This window comes from Podarcis melisellensis (assembly GCF_964234715.1).
Source record: "Podarcis melisellensis genome assembly, chromosome: 8".
In the NCBI taxonomy this organism is placed as follows: domain Eukaryota; kingdom Metazoa; phylum Chordata; class Lepidosauria; order Squamata; family Lacertidae; genus Podarcis; species Podarcis melisellensis.
In genome coordinates this window covers 20,581,444-20,596,782 of record NC_138540.1, presented here as the reverse complement: position 1 = coordinate 20,596,782, position 15,339 = coordinate 20,581,444, and the positions used below count along the sequence as shown (strand labels likewise).

General features: G+C 47.3%; 2 protein-coding genes and 1 long non-coding RNA gene across 5 annotated transcripts in view; 1 reads left to right on the top strand and 2 right to left on the bottom strand.

Moving 5' to 3' along the window:
* ACAP3 (ArfGAP with coiled-coil, ankyrin repeat and PH domains 3) overlaps positions 1–5,703 on the top strand; it is a 146,727-nt gene extending 141,024 nt beyond the window's left edge. For 2 of the 3 annotated variants that reach the window (XM_081923549.1, XM_081923548.1), the window contains one exon: positions 5,534–5,703. In XM_081923549.1, coding sequence (XP_081779675.1) covers positions 5,534–5,640 — 107 coding nt within the window. In that variant the 3' untranslated portion in view covers positions 5,641–5,703. The remainder of the gene's footprint in view (positions 1–5,533) is intronic. The other variant, XM_081923551.1, reaches the window with a different exon arrangement.
* LOC309377049 lies at positions 445–3,315 on the bottom strand. The gene is made up of 2 exons (XR_014171407.1): positions 2,764–3,315; positions 445–2,733 (listed from the first exon to the last, which is right to left on the bottom strand). It is a non-coding gene; the product is annotated as an uncharacterized lncRNA (long non-coding RNA).
* Positions 5,704–7,769: 2,066 nt separating the features above from the next.
* On the bottom strand, positions 7,770–12,189 carry LOC309376969 (phospholipase A2 homolog otoconin-22-like). The gene is made up of 4 exons (XM_081923930.1): positions 12,100–12,189; positions 10,619–10,763; positions 8,812–8,918; positions 7,770–8,685 (listed from the first exon to the last, which is right to left on the bottom strand). The coding sequence occupies exons 1-4, from the start codon at positions 12,137–12,139 to the stop codon at positions 8,540–8,542; spliced, it is 438 nt and encodes a 145-aa protein (XP_081780056.1). The 5' UTR covers positions 12,140–12,189; the 3' UTR covers positions 7,770–8,539.
* Positions 12,190–15,339: the final 3,150 nt, after the last annotated feature.

Sequence of the window (15,339 nt, the reverse complement as noted above, 5' to 3'; positions counted from 1 at the left end):
GAGACTTCATGCAAAGCAGATGTGCTACCAATGAACTACTGCCCATCCCTTGAGACGTGGGGTCATAGGAAGCTGCCTTATACTGCCAGTCAGACCACCAACCCATCTTGCTGAATGGCAGCAGCTCACCAGGGTTTCAGACACAGAACATTCACAGCCCTACCTGGAGATACAAGGGATCAGACTTGGGACTTTCTGCATGCAAAGCTGAGCTTCTGCACCTTCTGCCACTGAGCTACAGCTCCTTCTAATGTCATGTTGACTCCCAGTGTTCAGGTTTAGGAACCGAAATCATGTGTTCAGGGGCTTAGATCAGAGACAGGATTTGTCTGCTTGTGTCAACCTAGTGACATAACAACCGCAGTTCACTCCTTCTTCAGCAGTTCCATTAATTCTAACTCACCATTGAGTATAAGGGCTGTCCAAAATCTTTTTTTTTTTGGAAAAAAAATCATTTCTCTCTGAATTTTTTGTCCAAACCAAAGGACTGCAGAGTTGGCATGATTCTGTTGCTTTTGGAAGGGGGATACATAATCAAAACTTGGCTGTAACTGTTTGATGGGGATGGGGGAAGAAACCTGATTCATTTTACATCTGAAGGTCAGCACACCTGATTTGCACTTTCGCAAACAATACGTGAACCAGAACACAACCATCCTTCAAAATTTGCTTGTTTCTGAATTTTGCAATGTAGTTCTTCAGCCAAGTACTGTGTACACAAAGGCACACACTAAGGTAAATTGTGCATTGAAAGAAACCATCTATAGTAGTAAAAACAGTTGATGAAAGTGCCTCACATTAGAGGAAGCTGTTTTGCAAAAATGTGTGTGTTGCAAAATTGCACACAAAAATATGTGTATTAGGAGACGTTCGCACAAAAATGCTTACAAATTTCCATGAAGACATTTTGTAATGAAATACCAATGACACACCAATGTAGGAATATGAATAACTGAACTTGGAAACATGAGACACAGAGAGAAACCCAAAAGGATAGATTTGCCAATTCCTACCAGTTGCTCTTGTTGGGCTGATACCGGCTGTCCACCAGAATTTTTGCACGGGTGTGCTTGAACTTGGCAAGGGAAAATTATTGGCTACAGATAGCCATGTACTAAGTCAAATGTGTGCATGTATTACTTATTTATTCTCCAACTGATGTCTTTGTAGGGTATGATCAAGATACAAAGTGCTTTGCAGGGTAACAAGGCAGACTCTTGCATCACAGAGCTTACAGTTTTTAGTTTTGGGAGAAGCAGAGTAATGATGCTGTAGGTACTCATAATTACCAGGTTCAGAGCAAAACTTCAGTGCATTCGTAATGCTTACTAGTATGCTGAATCCGGCACAATTCTTCTCGGGCTCAGTTTGCATTCCTGAGAAATAGCATTTCAGGAGCCAAGGGCCCTGGGAAACATAATGTTCCCATGGCACCTGAGCCCATAGAAACTCAGATATTCAAGGGGGGAAGCCACATGGCTCAGATTCTCTGGCAGCTGGGATATGAATATTGCAGTGATTTCAACATCAGGGAGGGAGAGAAAGAAGCCTAATGACTGGCTTCGTAGAGGGTTACACATCTGACACAATTCTTCTCCAGCTTGGATTGCATTCCTGGGAAACAGCATTTCTGGAGCCAGGGGCCCTGGGAAATGTAATGGTCCCAAGACACCCGAGCCTATAGGAATTCAGATGTCTTGGGTCCTTGGGCATCTGGGATGTGAATATTCCAGAGCTTCCAGCTCCAGGGAGGAAGAGAGAGATACCTAACGGCTGACACTTTAAACTTGGGTTATAAACCCACAGCACTGAAAATTGACCAGTTGGTAAATGTTGGCTTATAGTTTGGAGAGGAGCCTGGATGTGACCTGCTTCAACCAGCAGCTTCCAGTTCTCTGCACATTTGGGCTGGCTCCTTGACATCAGTTTCTGTCGCCAGAAGATCTCCCTCCCTGTGTTCTTCCAAGCAGTTTCCTAGAGAAAAGGAGAGTGGGTCAAAGGCTGGCAGCTTGCTGAAAATAACACCCTGGAAGAATCTTTGAAAAGTACATACCAAGTTTATCCACTGGGTGATCAGTTGTGTGCTCAGTAGCCCTGAGAGGATCAGAACGTGAGGAAACACAACAAAACAAAAGCCTCCATCGTTTCCCAAGCTAAAGCCTCCATTTTCCTCCTGCTGCTTATTGAATGGCAGGAGGTTTTGGGAGGAAGGCAACTTTTGGGCGGAGAAGAACAATGATAGGCTTGCCATACGTCCAGGAAAACCTGGACATGGGGGCCAACATGCCCATCTAGGCAGATTTTTACATTTTAAAGGAAATGTCTGGGTTTGGGGGTGGAGTTGGGCTTGGGCTCTGGCTGCTCTGCACACCATGGCCGCTGCCAGCCCGAGCTGGGAAAAGAGGCGCCTCTTTTCCCAGCTTGGGCTGGCTGCTGTTCAGGCTGCCCCAAAAGGGTACCCAAGCCTAGGCCAGAATCTCAGAAGATGCCCCAGAAGATGCTCTAAATCAACGCACAGCTGGATCACATGTAGGATAACCATGCAGAGTTTCTAATGCAGGTAGAGACTGCAGGGATCAGCTCTGGTTCAATTCAGATTTCAGGGCAAACCTACCTAACTCATACCACCCAACACGCAAGCCAGAACACAGCTGTCCTTTGAAATCTGCACTCTCCCCGAATTTTATACTCTAATTTTATTGGCTTCTTTTATCCCATTTATATCCCACACTTCTACCCTGCTCCTCAGTTTATCCTCACAACAGCCCTGTGTGGTAGGTCGGCTGAGATATAGTGATTGCTCCAAGGTCACTTGGTGGGACTTCATCAAGATTTGAACCCTGGTCTCCAGGGTTTTAGTCTGACACTCTAACCACTACACCACACAAGCAGATGCCTCTGTCTGTCCACTAATGGAAATACTGGTATAGATGGACTTTGACCTGATCCAGTGGTGTGGTTCGTGTACCTTACCGCATATGTGATGTGACAGCTCAATCATATACACCATCAAGAAGACCAAGGGGTGATCTGATCATCTGACCCAATTTACACTTTGCAGAGCAAAATGCAAACCAAAGCACAGCTATCCTTTGACGTTCCCAGATTTCCCTGGATTTTCTGCTGCAGTTTGGCAACCAAATGGTGTGAACAAAATGTGTATATTTGGGGGGTGGAGGTGGGAATGTGCATGAAAATGCACACGTTTGTGAAGATGAGATATGAAAATGAATCATATTCGGGAAATCGGCTTGCAAAAATGTGTGCGTCAGGCAAAATTACAAAAAAAGGGAGTAAAACAAAGGAAGTCCTGGCCACAAGGGGAGCATAAAGCCATCAGGGCTCCAAATGAATCCCAAATGAATATATAATTTATACCAAATTGACGAGAGAGAGAGAGAGAGAGAGAGAGAGAGAGACTTGTCCTCTTAAGTGGTAGTAAAATGAAAGGCACAGGTTCATATTCGTTTCCATTTCCCCCCTTTCATTCTAGAGCAAATGCACACCCATAATTACCATTTAAATGTTCACTAAGCTTCTGGCCAGAAATACAGGAATGTCCTTAAGGGTGTACGTGCAGCAAGACAGATCCTGAAACTGATTTCTTTCTTTCTTTCTTTCTTTCTTTCTTTCTTTCTTTCTTTCTTTCTTTCTTTCTTTCTTTCTTTCTTTCTTTCTTTCTTTCTTTCTTTCTTTCTTTCTTCTGCATCCTTTTATATTCCATGCATTTCTTTTTGCATTTATATAAGTATCATGTATGCACCCCCTGCATGGACAATGTACTGCCCTTTGTACCAGTAGTATTCTTGGTTTTAAATACAGGTGTCAACCATCTTGCACATGTCCAATTGATGTGTGACCGCCCATGTGTGGGTCCTTTTGGACCTGGAAGGGGGCAGAAGGGGGCAGGGCAGAAGGGGGTGTAATGGGGCAGGGTGGGGTGAGCTTATGTATGCTCCACCAATGCAGATGGGGGCCATGAATGGAGCCCCCCTGCAAAAGAGCCACCTCGAAATTATTTGGAAACCTGCAGCCATCATCTTTTCATTGTATCACTCCCTCTATTTCCGATGTTCAGCGCTGAGTGCTGTTGCTTACCTACCACCCACATACAAGGGTAAAGTACCAGTGCAATTGCAGGGACCCCTAAGTCAGGGGTGGGGGGGGGCTGCTTTCTGCCTGTAAAGGGAAGTTTTTTAACATTCAGTGTTTTAGAATATGATGGAAGCTGCCCAGAGTGGCGGGGTACAAATAATAAAATTATTATTATTAGCCACATTCCCCTCTGGGCAATCTTTTGAGGGCCACATGCCAGGGGTGGGAAGGGCCAGAGACAAAAAAGGGTGGTGCAGCACAGCTAAAAGTTACCTCTGTACTTCAGACTTGTTTCTACACACAGGAACACAACACTTTTTATTCTCCAACCAGGCAAGCAAGCAAGGGGCATTGTCTACACACACCAGCTGAACATCAATACAGATGTACTGTACCTTGGAAGTCGAACGGAATCCGTTCCGGAAGTCTGTTTGACTTCCAAAACGTTCAGGAACCAAGGCACAGCTTCAGATTGGCTTCAGGAAGCTCCTGCAGCCAATCGGAAGCCATGGAAGTCTCGTTGGATGTTCGGGTTCCAAAGAACGTTCAAAAACTGGAACAATCACTTCTGGTTCTCGGGAGCCAAAACATTCGACTCCCAAGGCGTTTGAAAAGCAAGGTACAACTGTATTTGCAGTGTGGAGCAGGAACAGACAGCATTTGCTTTCTGTGTCGGGTTCTCCAACCCAGCCCTAAGGAAAAGGTGGTTAACCTGTGGCCCTCCTGATGCTGCTGAAACTACAACCCCCATTGGCCATAAGTTCAAGGAAGAGGGGAGTTTTAGTTCAACAACATCTGGAGGGCCACAGGTTAGCTGCTCCCGCCCCAGGGGGTGGAGGAGCCCCCAAATACCTCAGTGAGTACTGAGAAAGCTCGGTGAGCACCTAATGCTATTCAACAGTTGGAGGAAAAGCTGAAAATGGAATGGAATGGAGTATCCCGAAATGGGGATGGAATGGAGTATCCTGAAAGGGGCGTGGCTGGTGGTCTTGAGCCCTGAACAGGAACATTCTAGTGTGCCAGAACACTTTTTTCCCATTCTCACTTGTCGTGTAAAATGCTTGCTGTTTTCTTTTTTAAAATGTAATCGAAGAAACGTTTTGGAAATTGTTGGGCCTTTAGAGAAAGCACATTAAAGACTTCCCTCAAAGGTTACTGGGAGCTGTAGTTTGACGGAGCTGGGAATGGTAACCCTGAGGCAGGTAACCTTATAGTTCCCAGAAGTGCTATTTTTATAGAAAAAGAGGTGCCAGAACTCGCCATGAAGGCCTCCCTCGTTCTCTTAGAATATGGAAAAAACAAGCCCTGGTTCACAGGATTCTTAAATGTGTAGAAGTCAGCGCTGTCTGCATCTTTCCTTGTCTCCCTGTTAATGCTGATTTCGCTGAAGAGAAAGGGCGATCAGCTCATCCTCGGTATCTATATCTGTCTTCTACAGGAGACGCCACCTATCTCGACATCTTCCGCGAGTTTTCTCACATGGCATCCAACAACCCGGAGAAACTCAACCGCCGCAGCCTGTACTTCAGCCACTCCTACAGATAGCCCTCAAAACCACCACGGACATCATCTGGGAATCTGAGAATGCTGGTTCCTTCCAACTCCAGAGGGAGATGAAGCCGGAGGGACAGAGGCAGCCAGTGGCTGAATCGGGTCCATCCAGAACCGGAGCAGTTCGAACCAATGTCTCTGATCACCCCACACAGCTTTGCGTTGATCGCTACATCTCCCCATGGTCACCACCCCACAACCAAATGGCTTTCCCCCTACATCCCCTTCCCCCCAAAGAACTTCCGAAGAGGATATACACAGCCCTACGAGTAACTAGCCCATGTTTACAGCCTGAAATGGAGAGAGAAACCTATTTCTTTTTAAAGCAGGGATCGAGAACTTGTAGATATTTCGGACCTCCAGCTAGACTCCAGCTCCCATCAGCCAATAAATAGTCCAGGATGATGTGAGCAGTGTCCAAAAGGCCACAGCTTCCTCATCCGTGTTCTAAAATGGAAGCGGTAAATTTGCGGCCTTCGCGTTATTGGTGGGTTGCAACTCCTGTCATCCCTGATCAACTGCTTGTGCTGAGGTTGGTGGGAGTTGTAGTCCATCAACATCAGACAGGCCACAGGTTGCTCTCCTGTGTCCTGCTTCTGTCCCACTCTTGCCCTGGAGGTTTGATCTCACTAGCTTCAGGCGACTTGGCAAACTGGTTTTTACAGCCTTGGGGCAGGATGGAAAGTATCAATTTTGCTCAATGGGTGGATTAGATCGCTCCATAGCATCATTCAGGAGCATGGCGGAGAACTGAAAATGATGAGCAGGCTTCCTGGCTCACCACCAACTGCAGTCAATCCACCGCAGTCCCCCCCTCAATATATTTAATAAAATCACAGAATTGTAGCGCTGGAAAGGACCCCAAGTCCCTATTCCCACTCCTGCCATTGCTTGCCATTTTCCATACCCTTTCTGTGATTTCCCTTGCCCTAAGGCCTAAAACAATTTCCCTGTTCCTGTTTTTAAAGCATGGCTTCTTCTTGGTTTTGTTATTTCAAAAATCATGTTCTGTTGTTTTCATAGGTAACGGACTTGTCAGAGAGCCTGTACTGGTACAGTCTCTGCTGCCCAAACTGCCTCTTGTTGAGCGTGTATAGAAATTTGTGTTTATATGCTGGAAATGTAATATATCTCTGGGCAAAAAAGAAACGTATTTTTTAAAAATGCTTGTGGCGGGAGGGAAGGGGTATGAATTGCAAGGGAGGGAAGAGGGAAGTCCAGACAGGAGGGATGGACGGACCTTATTTACAAGATTATAAATAAAGACAGGTGACATTTTTCTCCCGGGACATTAGGCATGACTTCCTTGTCAGTTTCTCGGATCTAGACCTCTTTGAACCAGGTGAGAAAATTATGTCATGGGCCTTGCTATAAAGTGATATTTATTGGGTACACGTTTATAGCTTTGGGGCCAGCTGCCAAATCAGATATAGTAGTTGGTTCCTGAGAAACGACAAAGTAGAGCCCAAGGTATTTATATGCATAGAAAGAAATATGCACACAGTCTGCAGTAGGATCAGGCAGTGACTTATCGGAGCTCCAGTTGGCTGTGTCATTGCGGCTTTGTGGGAGGTACAGAGGGAGGCATGAGGTCAGCATTGTGCAAACGCACCGCCAATTGACCCAATCAAGTCCTACCAACTAGCGCAACTGCACCACCGCAACATCGTAGTTGCGACATTGCACTCCAATATTGCAGTTACGACTGCACCGCTCCCCTCAAATAATCAGCCATGACTCTGCTGCTCAGAGGTTAGGGGAACTTTGCTGCCCCACTGTGCTGTCTGTGCAGAAGGTCCCAGGTTCAATCCCCGACATCTCCTGGCAGGGTTGGGAATGAAAAACCCTTCAAAAACAAAAATCCACCAAACTCCACCACAATTGTTCGCTCCAAACCTCAACTCTCCACAGGCCTCAAATGTCATTGCAAAAGCTTCCATGACTGCACTTGCAAAGGCTCATGGGATTTCTAGACACTATTTTTGCACCATTTGCGCCATTTGCATACTCTTTTAGGGCCGTGTCCCTCCCTTTTCGTGCCACAGTTGGCTTTGCTGCAATGCGCGTGCGCACAGTTGCGAGTCCCTCGGACACATGTAAATGGGGAGCTGCCTGCACTCTGCTCCCAATTCCACACAGGCAAACAACATGGAGATACCGGTAATATTTTATTTGACTCAAATGCATATTCTTACTATTGCCGTTTTGAAAGGGTTTTATGACATCCAATCAGCAAAATGGTCCGCGTTTCCACTTGGTAGGTAAATTCTTGGGGGGAAAGCAGACCAGGGATGCAATTCTAGCGCAAGAAGAAGAGCGCCCTAAGATATGAGGCACACTATCCGTCATGATTAAGCACCCAGGCTATGAGACAAGTCAAGCAAAACAGAAAACAAAAGCAGCCTGAGGGGTAGCCTCTTCAATAGAGTATAGGGGGAGATATTGTGTCCAGTCCTGGGCCTACTCAGAGCAGACCTATTGAAAACTATGTACATGGTTAATTTACATTTGCTCATTTCAGTGGGTCTACTCCAAATACAACCCAATAGGTTTACCCTAGGTTGTACCCAATGTCTGTCCTATTCAGAGTAGACCCATTGACGTTTACTGGGCATGACTAACCTAGATCCATTAATTTCAGTGGGTCTGCTCTGAGTAGGTCTTAGATACAACCCACAAACCTTCGCTTCAAATAAAATAGAGGGAACATAAACGGCAACTTAATTTCTAAATGCTTCTCTTGCTTTCAGTTAACCTAACACAATGCTAAGAACCCCAAAATAATAATATAGGATGAGCCCCCCCTTATAATAATCAGGCAGGCTAGGCTCCCCCCGAATCAACCCTCCTACATGGGATATCCTCCAGTTCTGCTTCCCGTTAAAAATGCAGCTCAACAAAATGGTCGCTGTGCCCTGCAGTTGTTCGCTGGGTGATTCTTGAACTGGAGGTTATAGGCAAAGAGATGCTTCCGGAAGCAGCTGGCCGCTTTTTGGTCACATTCGCACACGAGCTTCTCGCACCGGTCCCGTGACTTGACTGCAGAGAGAGGAGAAAGGTGGTAACATCAGCATCAGTTTCTGCAAAGAGGGGTGCTCTGAGCTGGGGGAACGGAAATAGAAAAGATTTGAACCAGCTCTCTGGCCCGACGCCGGACCAACTCACCGCATTTAATTTTATCCCTCTGGGCGTAGAACCTGTATGAGTGGGTGCTTGGGCTGCAACCGAACATCTCGGCCTTGTTGTAGCAGCAGTCGTGGCTGTGGCAGCACCTGCGTGTGACGTGAAAACGAGAGAGCAAGGAATTGCTATGAATCAGGCCCATTCTGGTTCCATCTTAGTTTTTTCAGAACTCAACATTCTGGAGCACTGTGGGTTGTTGTTGTTAAAGTGCATATGATATTTTAAAATGGTAACTGCCGTGTACCGTAATTTTCTTTTGCCCATAATGGGCTTAGTTGGGAAAAACTAAGATGGCGGCCACAACCGTGGGCTCCGGCGGCCCGTGAGATTTCCCCGGTATTGCACAGCATGTTTCTGATGACAGCATATTCAAGCAGGAGTCTCCCTCAGCCCTACCTGAAGATGCCAGGGATCAATCCTGGCACCTCCTGTGTGCAAAGCAGATGCTCTACCACTGAAAGTGTCTGTGGTATAGCCCTGCTGGGACTGGTTCATATCATAATGCAGGTTGTAATGGTTATATGGGGTTGCTCGTGCGTAAGTTGCCGCCACTCCTGGCTAGGTGGTCTGGTTAAACCTTTCCTGGCTGGACAGCCCTTCACTTCGTGGCTGTTCAGTCGCTAGCAGAATCCGTCAGTGGGCGTTTCTTGAACCTCCTCCAGCAAAGAAGCTCTTTGACGCCAAGTCGCCGCCTACTTTCCCCGCGTGGAAGTCTTCTGCGCAGGGTGGGTTTGGGCAGCGGAGGACCTGTGCTCTCCTCGCTGGTCTCCTGCGAAGAGTCCTGGAGCCTCCCCTCTGCTTCCCCCATTGGCCCCCCTCTATCCCTGGTGTAGCGCTGATTATCTTCCCCAGCCGGAGACCTGCCTCTCTCCTTGCTTGGCCCCTCTCCAGCATCGCTGTGGAGCCTCGCCTCCTCCGCTAGTTGCGATGGCAGTTCCCTGACACAGGTGGAGGTGGTTTATTTGAATTATCCTCTGCATGAAACAAGCTCCTCGTCTGTAGAAAGCAAGCGTCTCAGAGAGGCTAGGCAAGAGACTTCCTCCCAGATATGCTAGTTTGGTGCGTGCAGGAATTCTGTGTATTTCTTTGTATGGGAGAGGCACGCAAATATGGAGGTCCCCCATCCCTGTTCTTGAGACTCCCATTGTTGGACATTTTCCATATCTGCTATTGGGTCCCTGGAGCACAGTCACACGAAGTGGCAACCAACTTTGCAGGATTTAACAGGATTTATTTGAAATGCATATGGAGGACAAAGGTACAGAGCGATAAATTCACAATCTGCACACCCCAGTCAGAGTGCGCCCACTTTCTATACCCCTTAGAATGCATAGACACGTGTTCACATGTAAAACATGTGATTTACACTAATAGCAATAAGATATAGCATTGTTTCCTGTGTTACCCTCCTCCTTTTCAGTTTGCCTCCTTCTTTTCAGCGCCCCCCCCCCAAATCTGGGGTTACAATAACACTCATTCAACCTTGCTTATTATCTCTACGTGCCTAAGCCAGACATTCCAGAGAGAGAGGCCCATTTTCACTGTAACATCTAAGCAAGAAGAAAAAGCCTTGTTCTTCTGGCTGGTGTAAAAAGCTCCCTCCCCCTTTAAGGAAGGGGTTTGGGCATAACATATGAGAGAGGAGAAAATGCCTCAAACAGTTTTTGGGATCATATAGAGAATAATACTCTAATTGCCCTTCACCATGACTTGTAAAACCCCTGAACTGTAAGAGAATGATGATAGACCAAGAGGTGAGCAATGCCTGGTAATCTCAGGTGAGCCTCACCTGTCGATGGCGTCCACGGGGAAGCCTTGAGTCCCTGCCCCACAGTGGCACCCATAGTTGGTGAAGTTGGCCAGGGTGTAGGTGACGGTGCTCATCTGGATCATCTCATTAAACTGGGAGGCAAGGCCAGTCACCAGAGTGGCTCCTGAAAGAACAACAGTCTTGTTTGGAGGGAAGAGCAAAGAGACAGGGAGCAGGGGGTACAGATCGAAAAGGCAAGGGAGTTGATGTGGAAAAGCACTGTTTGTGGTGAGGGTAGCGGTTGAGGTCTCAAGCCTTCCTGAGGGGTTGGGATACTTTTTCCCCTGCTGCCACATTCCCTCAGAGGTAAACCGTTCTCAGCCATTTGCTGGCAGTAAAGGTAAAGGTAAAGGGACCCCTGACTGTTAAGTCCAGTCACGGATGACTCTGGGGTTGCGGCACTCATCTGGCTTTACTGGCTGAGGGAGCCGGCATTTGTCCGCAGGCAGCTTCTGGGTCATGTGGCCAGCATGACTAAGCTGCTTCTGGCAAAACCAGAGCAGCGCACGGAAACACCGTTTACCTTCCCGTAGCTGTACCTATTTATCTACTTGCACTTTGACGTGGTATCAAACTGCTAGGTTGGCAGGAGCAGGGACCGAGCAATGGGAGCTCACCCCGTCGCGGGGGTTCAAACTGCCGACCTTCTGATCTGCAAGCCCGAGGCTCTGTGGTTTAGAGGTAAACCGTTCTCAGCCACTTGCTAGCAGTAGGTAGGGCCAAAGCCACCTCCTTTTCCTTCCTCCCTCTGCCATCCCCTTCCTCTCTCTTTCCCTCCCTCATCTTTCTCTCTGCTACCCCATTTCATTCTTTTTCACGGCGTCCTTCTATCTCTCTTTCTGCCACCCCTTTCTCTCCTTTCTTTCCGCCTCTCTTTCTGCCATTCTGACACCTCCTTTCTCTCTCCCCATACTGATTTAAATTAGGCTGAGGCTCACAGGTAGTCCTAAGGCTGCTGGTTGCCCAGTCCTGGACTGAGAGGTTGAGCCTGTTCATGAGAGTACTGAGAATTAGATCAAGCACACCGTGGCATGAGCAGTAAGGCGTTTGGACTGGTGAGCCTGCCTGGAGGGCAGAAGTAACCGGGTGCCAAAAGAAGATGGCTTTAAACCCCTGCCTATTAACCACGACTATGGAAGGAACACCCAGATTCAGTGGCATTATATCCCTGAATACCAATTGCCAGATTTTTTCTTGTCTTCCTCTTCCCACATTTGGCTGCAAAATGCACTGCCCGCAGGCTGGTTTCTTGATGGCAATGCCATGAAGCCAAATCAGAGTGAGGGCAGTCTGAGGGCTTGTGGGGGGGAGGTACTTGCCATGAGTTGCCACCATTGCAGGGACCACGGTGGAAGCAAACAGACCCCATCCCAGAGACCCCTCTTTCGGACAACAAAACAGTTCTGGAAAGAACTCTCAGCTCTACTGAGGTCAGAACTATAGCAGAAAAGTAGACTTACCGCAAGCCAGAACCAGTAGGAAGATGGTAACGTTCTTCATGGTTGCAGCTGAACGGAAGCAAGCCAAAGAGAACCTTGTTCTGCTGTCAAAAGAAGGGCTCTGTACAATCGCTTGGGTGTCTGTGTCAGTTTATATAAGCAAGCCCAATCAGATATTTTGGGACAAATGATGTCCCCATCACCTCAGCCCCCGGTCCTGGCTCATAATAATTATACTCGAGGACCAGAGCAAAACAAGGTTAGGGACCATAATTATCTAAGAAGTGGGATTAACAACATCAGGATATATATATAAGCGGTGGCAATCTGAGGCTACATCCATACTACACATTTAAATCACTATGATACCTCTTTAAGCACCCATAAAGGGTAAAGGTAAAGGGACCCCTGACCATTAGGTCCAGTCGCGGACAACTCTGGTGTTGCGGCACTCATCTCGCTTTATTGGCCAAGGGAGCCAGCGTACAGCTTCCGGGTCATGTGGCCAGCATGACTAAGCCGCTTCTGGCGAACCAGAGCAACACAAGGAAACACCGTTTACCTTCCACTGGAGCGGTACCTATTTATCTACTTGCACTTTGACGTGCTTTCGAACTGCTAGGTTGGCAGGAGCAGGGACCGAGCAACGGGAGCTCACCCCGTCACGGGGATTCAAACCGCCGACCTTCTAATCAACAAGCCCTAGGCTCCGTGGTTTAACCCACAGCACCATCCGCACCCCTTATAGCTTCCCACAAAGAATCATAGCACCTATAGCTTGTTAAGAGCGCTGAGAGTTGTTAGGAGAGTTGTTAGGAGACACCTCTCGCTATTCCCCTTGCAGAGCTACTATTTCCAGAGGGTTTTTTGTGTGTGAATATAGGTTGGTTGTTAAACCACTCTGGGAACACTGCATAAGAACACCAGAAGAGCAATACTGGATCAAGCCAAAGGCCCATCTAAAATTTATTTATACATTAATCACATTTATATCTCACCTTCCCCCCCACCCTCACCTTCCCCTTCCTCATTTAAATTCCACAACAACCCTGCAAGGTAGGTTAGACTGAAGAAGAAGAAGAGTTTGGATTTGATATCCCGCTTTATCACTACCTGAAGGAGTCTCAAAGCAGCTAACATTCTCCTTTCCCTTCCTCCCCCACAACAAACACTCTGTGAGGTGAGTGGGGCTGAGAGACTTGAGAGAAGTGTGACTGGCCCAAGGTCACCCAGCAGCTGCAGGTGGAGGAGCGGAGGCGCAAACCTGGTTCCCCAGATTACAAGTCTACCTCTCTTAACCACTACACCACACTGGCTGAGGGGCACACTGAGAGGGGCAGTGACTGGCCAAAGGCCACCCAGTGGAGAGCTTCAAGGCCGAGTGGAGGATTTGAACCCTTGTCTCCCAGGCCTTAGTCTGACACTCTAACCACAGTACCACGCCAGCTTTCGGTCCAGTATTCTTTTCTCACAGCGATAGCACCATGTTGCACTTATAGAAATCGCACTTAAAGCGATAGCACCATGTTGCACTTACATCATTTATTTGATGGATGCATGGCCCAGTACATCACAAGTGCAATACAGTCATACCTCGAGTTGAATGCGCTTCGGGTTGAGTGCGTTCGAGTTGCGCTCCACGGCAACCCAGAAGTAATGGAGCGCGTTCCTTCCGGGTTTCGCCGCTCACGCATGCACAGACGCTCAAAATGACGTCACGCGCATGCGCGTTAGTGGTGAAACGCGACCCGCACACGTGCCAACGCACTGTTGCGTCTTGTGTTCCGTTTGGGATGTGAACGGGGCTCCGGAACGGATCCCGTTTGCATCCCGAGGTACCACTGTATTCCTTCGTCGCTGCCATGTGGCAGAATACACCCTTAAGATACCTCAGTCTCAACAGCACTGAGCCCAGTTTAAAGATGAAGTTCCATGAGAGGTTTTGACATTGCCCATCGATAGGACCTGGGCAACAGATTGAACTAGTACAGAGAAGAAATGATCCATAATGAATTGAAAAAAATGTTTAAATGTACCTTCCCCCCCAAAAAAACCCCCAGAGTAGTGGCGTAGCGTGGGTTGTCAGCACCCGGGGCAAGGCAAGTAATTTGCGCTCCCTAACCCATGGATTTGCGCCCCCTAACCCTAACCCCCAGATGTTGCGCTGGTGTGGCCGGGCCCCCCTGCACCCCCCACGCTACGCCACTGCCCCAGAGTCCTTTTTGCTGGGGATAATTCAGACGGAAATTCTCAGGTGTCAAAAAAGACTATTTATGTATGCCACTACTGGGGCCCGTGTTTTGTTAGTCCAAAAATAGAAAACGAGCGAGGTCCCAACTAAAGAAGAATGGCAACTTAAGCTGATGGAATATGCACAGCTTGCAGACTTAACATATAGAATCAGAGAACAAGAACATACGTTTAAAGAAGATTGGAAAACGTTTATTGAACATATGGGGGGGGGGGAATTGTGTACGCTTGAAAACGCTGGCAGCATTAAGATAAATTCCACAGTGTAAATAAGTTTTGATGGCTGTAATAATGGAATACTGAATGGTTTAGTTTACGTATAATATGCAGGGATTTATGGTATGCAAAATGAACCATGGAAAGAGAAGAAGGGAAATCATTGATGTTGTAAGGATGTTTAAATGAATATTCAAAATTGTAAAACAGAAAATCTAATAAAAATTATATATAATGAACAAGTTAATTTCAGGTTCCGAATACCGCATGGAAAAGGGTAAATTAATAGGTTGCCTTCCTTTTCTATTTCAGTCCACTGATGATGGCCGGGGTAAACAAATGAGGAGACCATTGTGTATTTATCAGCTGAGATCATGGCTTTGTTTGTGGAAACATCTCTGAAAAGATGACAGTTTTGGAAATGGGTAGGAAGCATTTAGCTGGAAGGAGGGATCTGAATCCTGTAGAAAAGGAGAATTGGGAGGTGCAGGGAGTCAGCGATGTATCCCAGTGGTAAATTAAGAACTCAAGATTAGCCTTGCTGCATCAGGCTGATGGTCCATCCATGGAGTTCCTGCTTCTGGGCTTTCCATTGAAACATCTGGTTTGGCCACTGTGAGAACAGGATGCTGGACTAGTTGGGCCAATGGCCTGATCCTTCGGTGGCCAGGCTCTCCTTATGTGATGCTTGGGACCTGTTTTAGGGAGAAAGGAAAGATGTCTGTCCACAAGTCTGCAATTTTTCTATTGGGCGAACCATATATATTTAGAACCGTGAAGGTGGCACATTGCTCT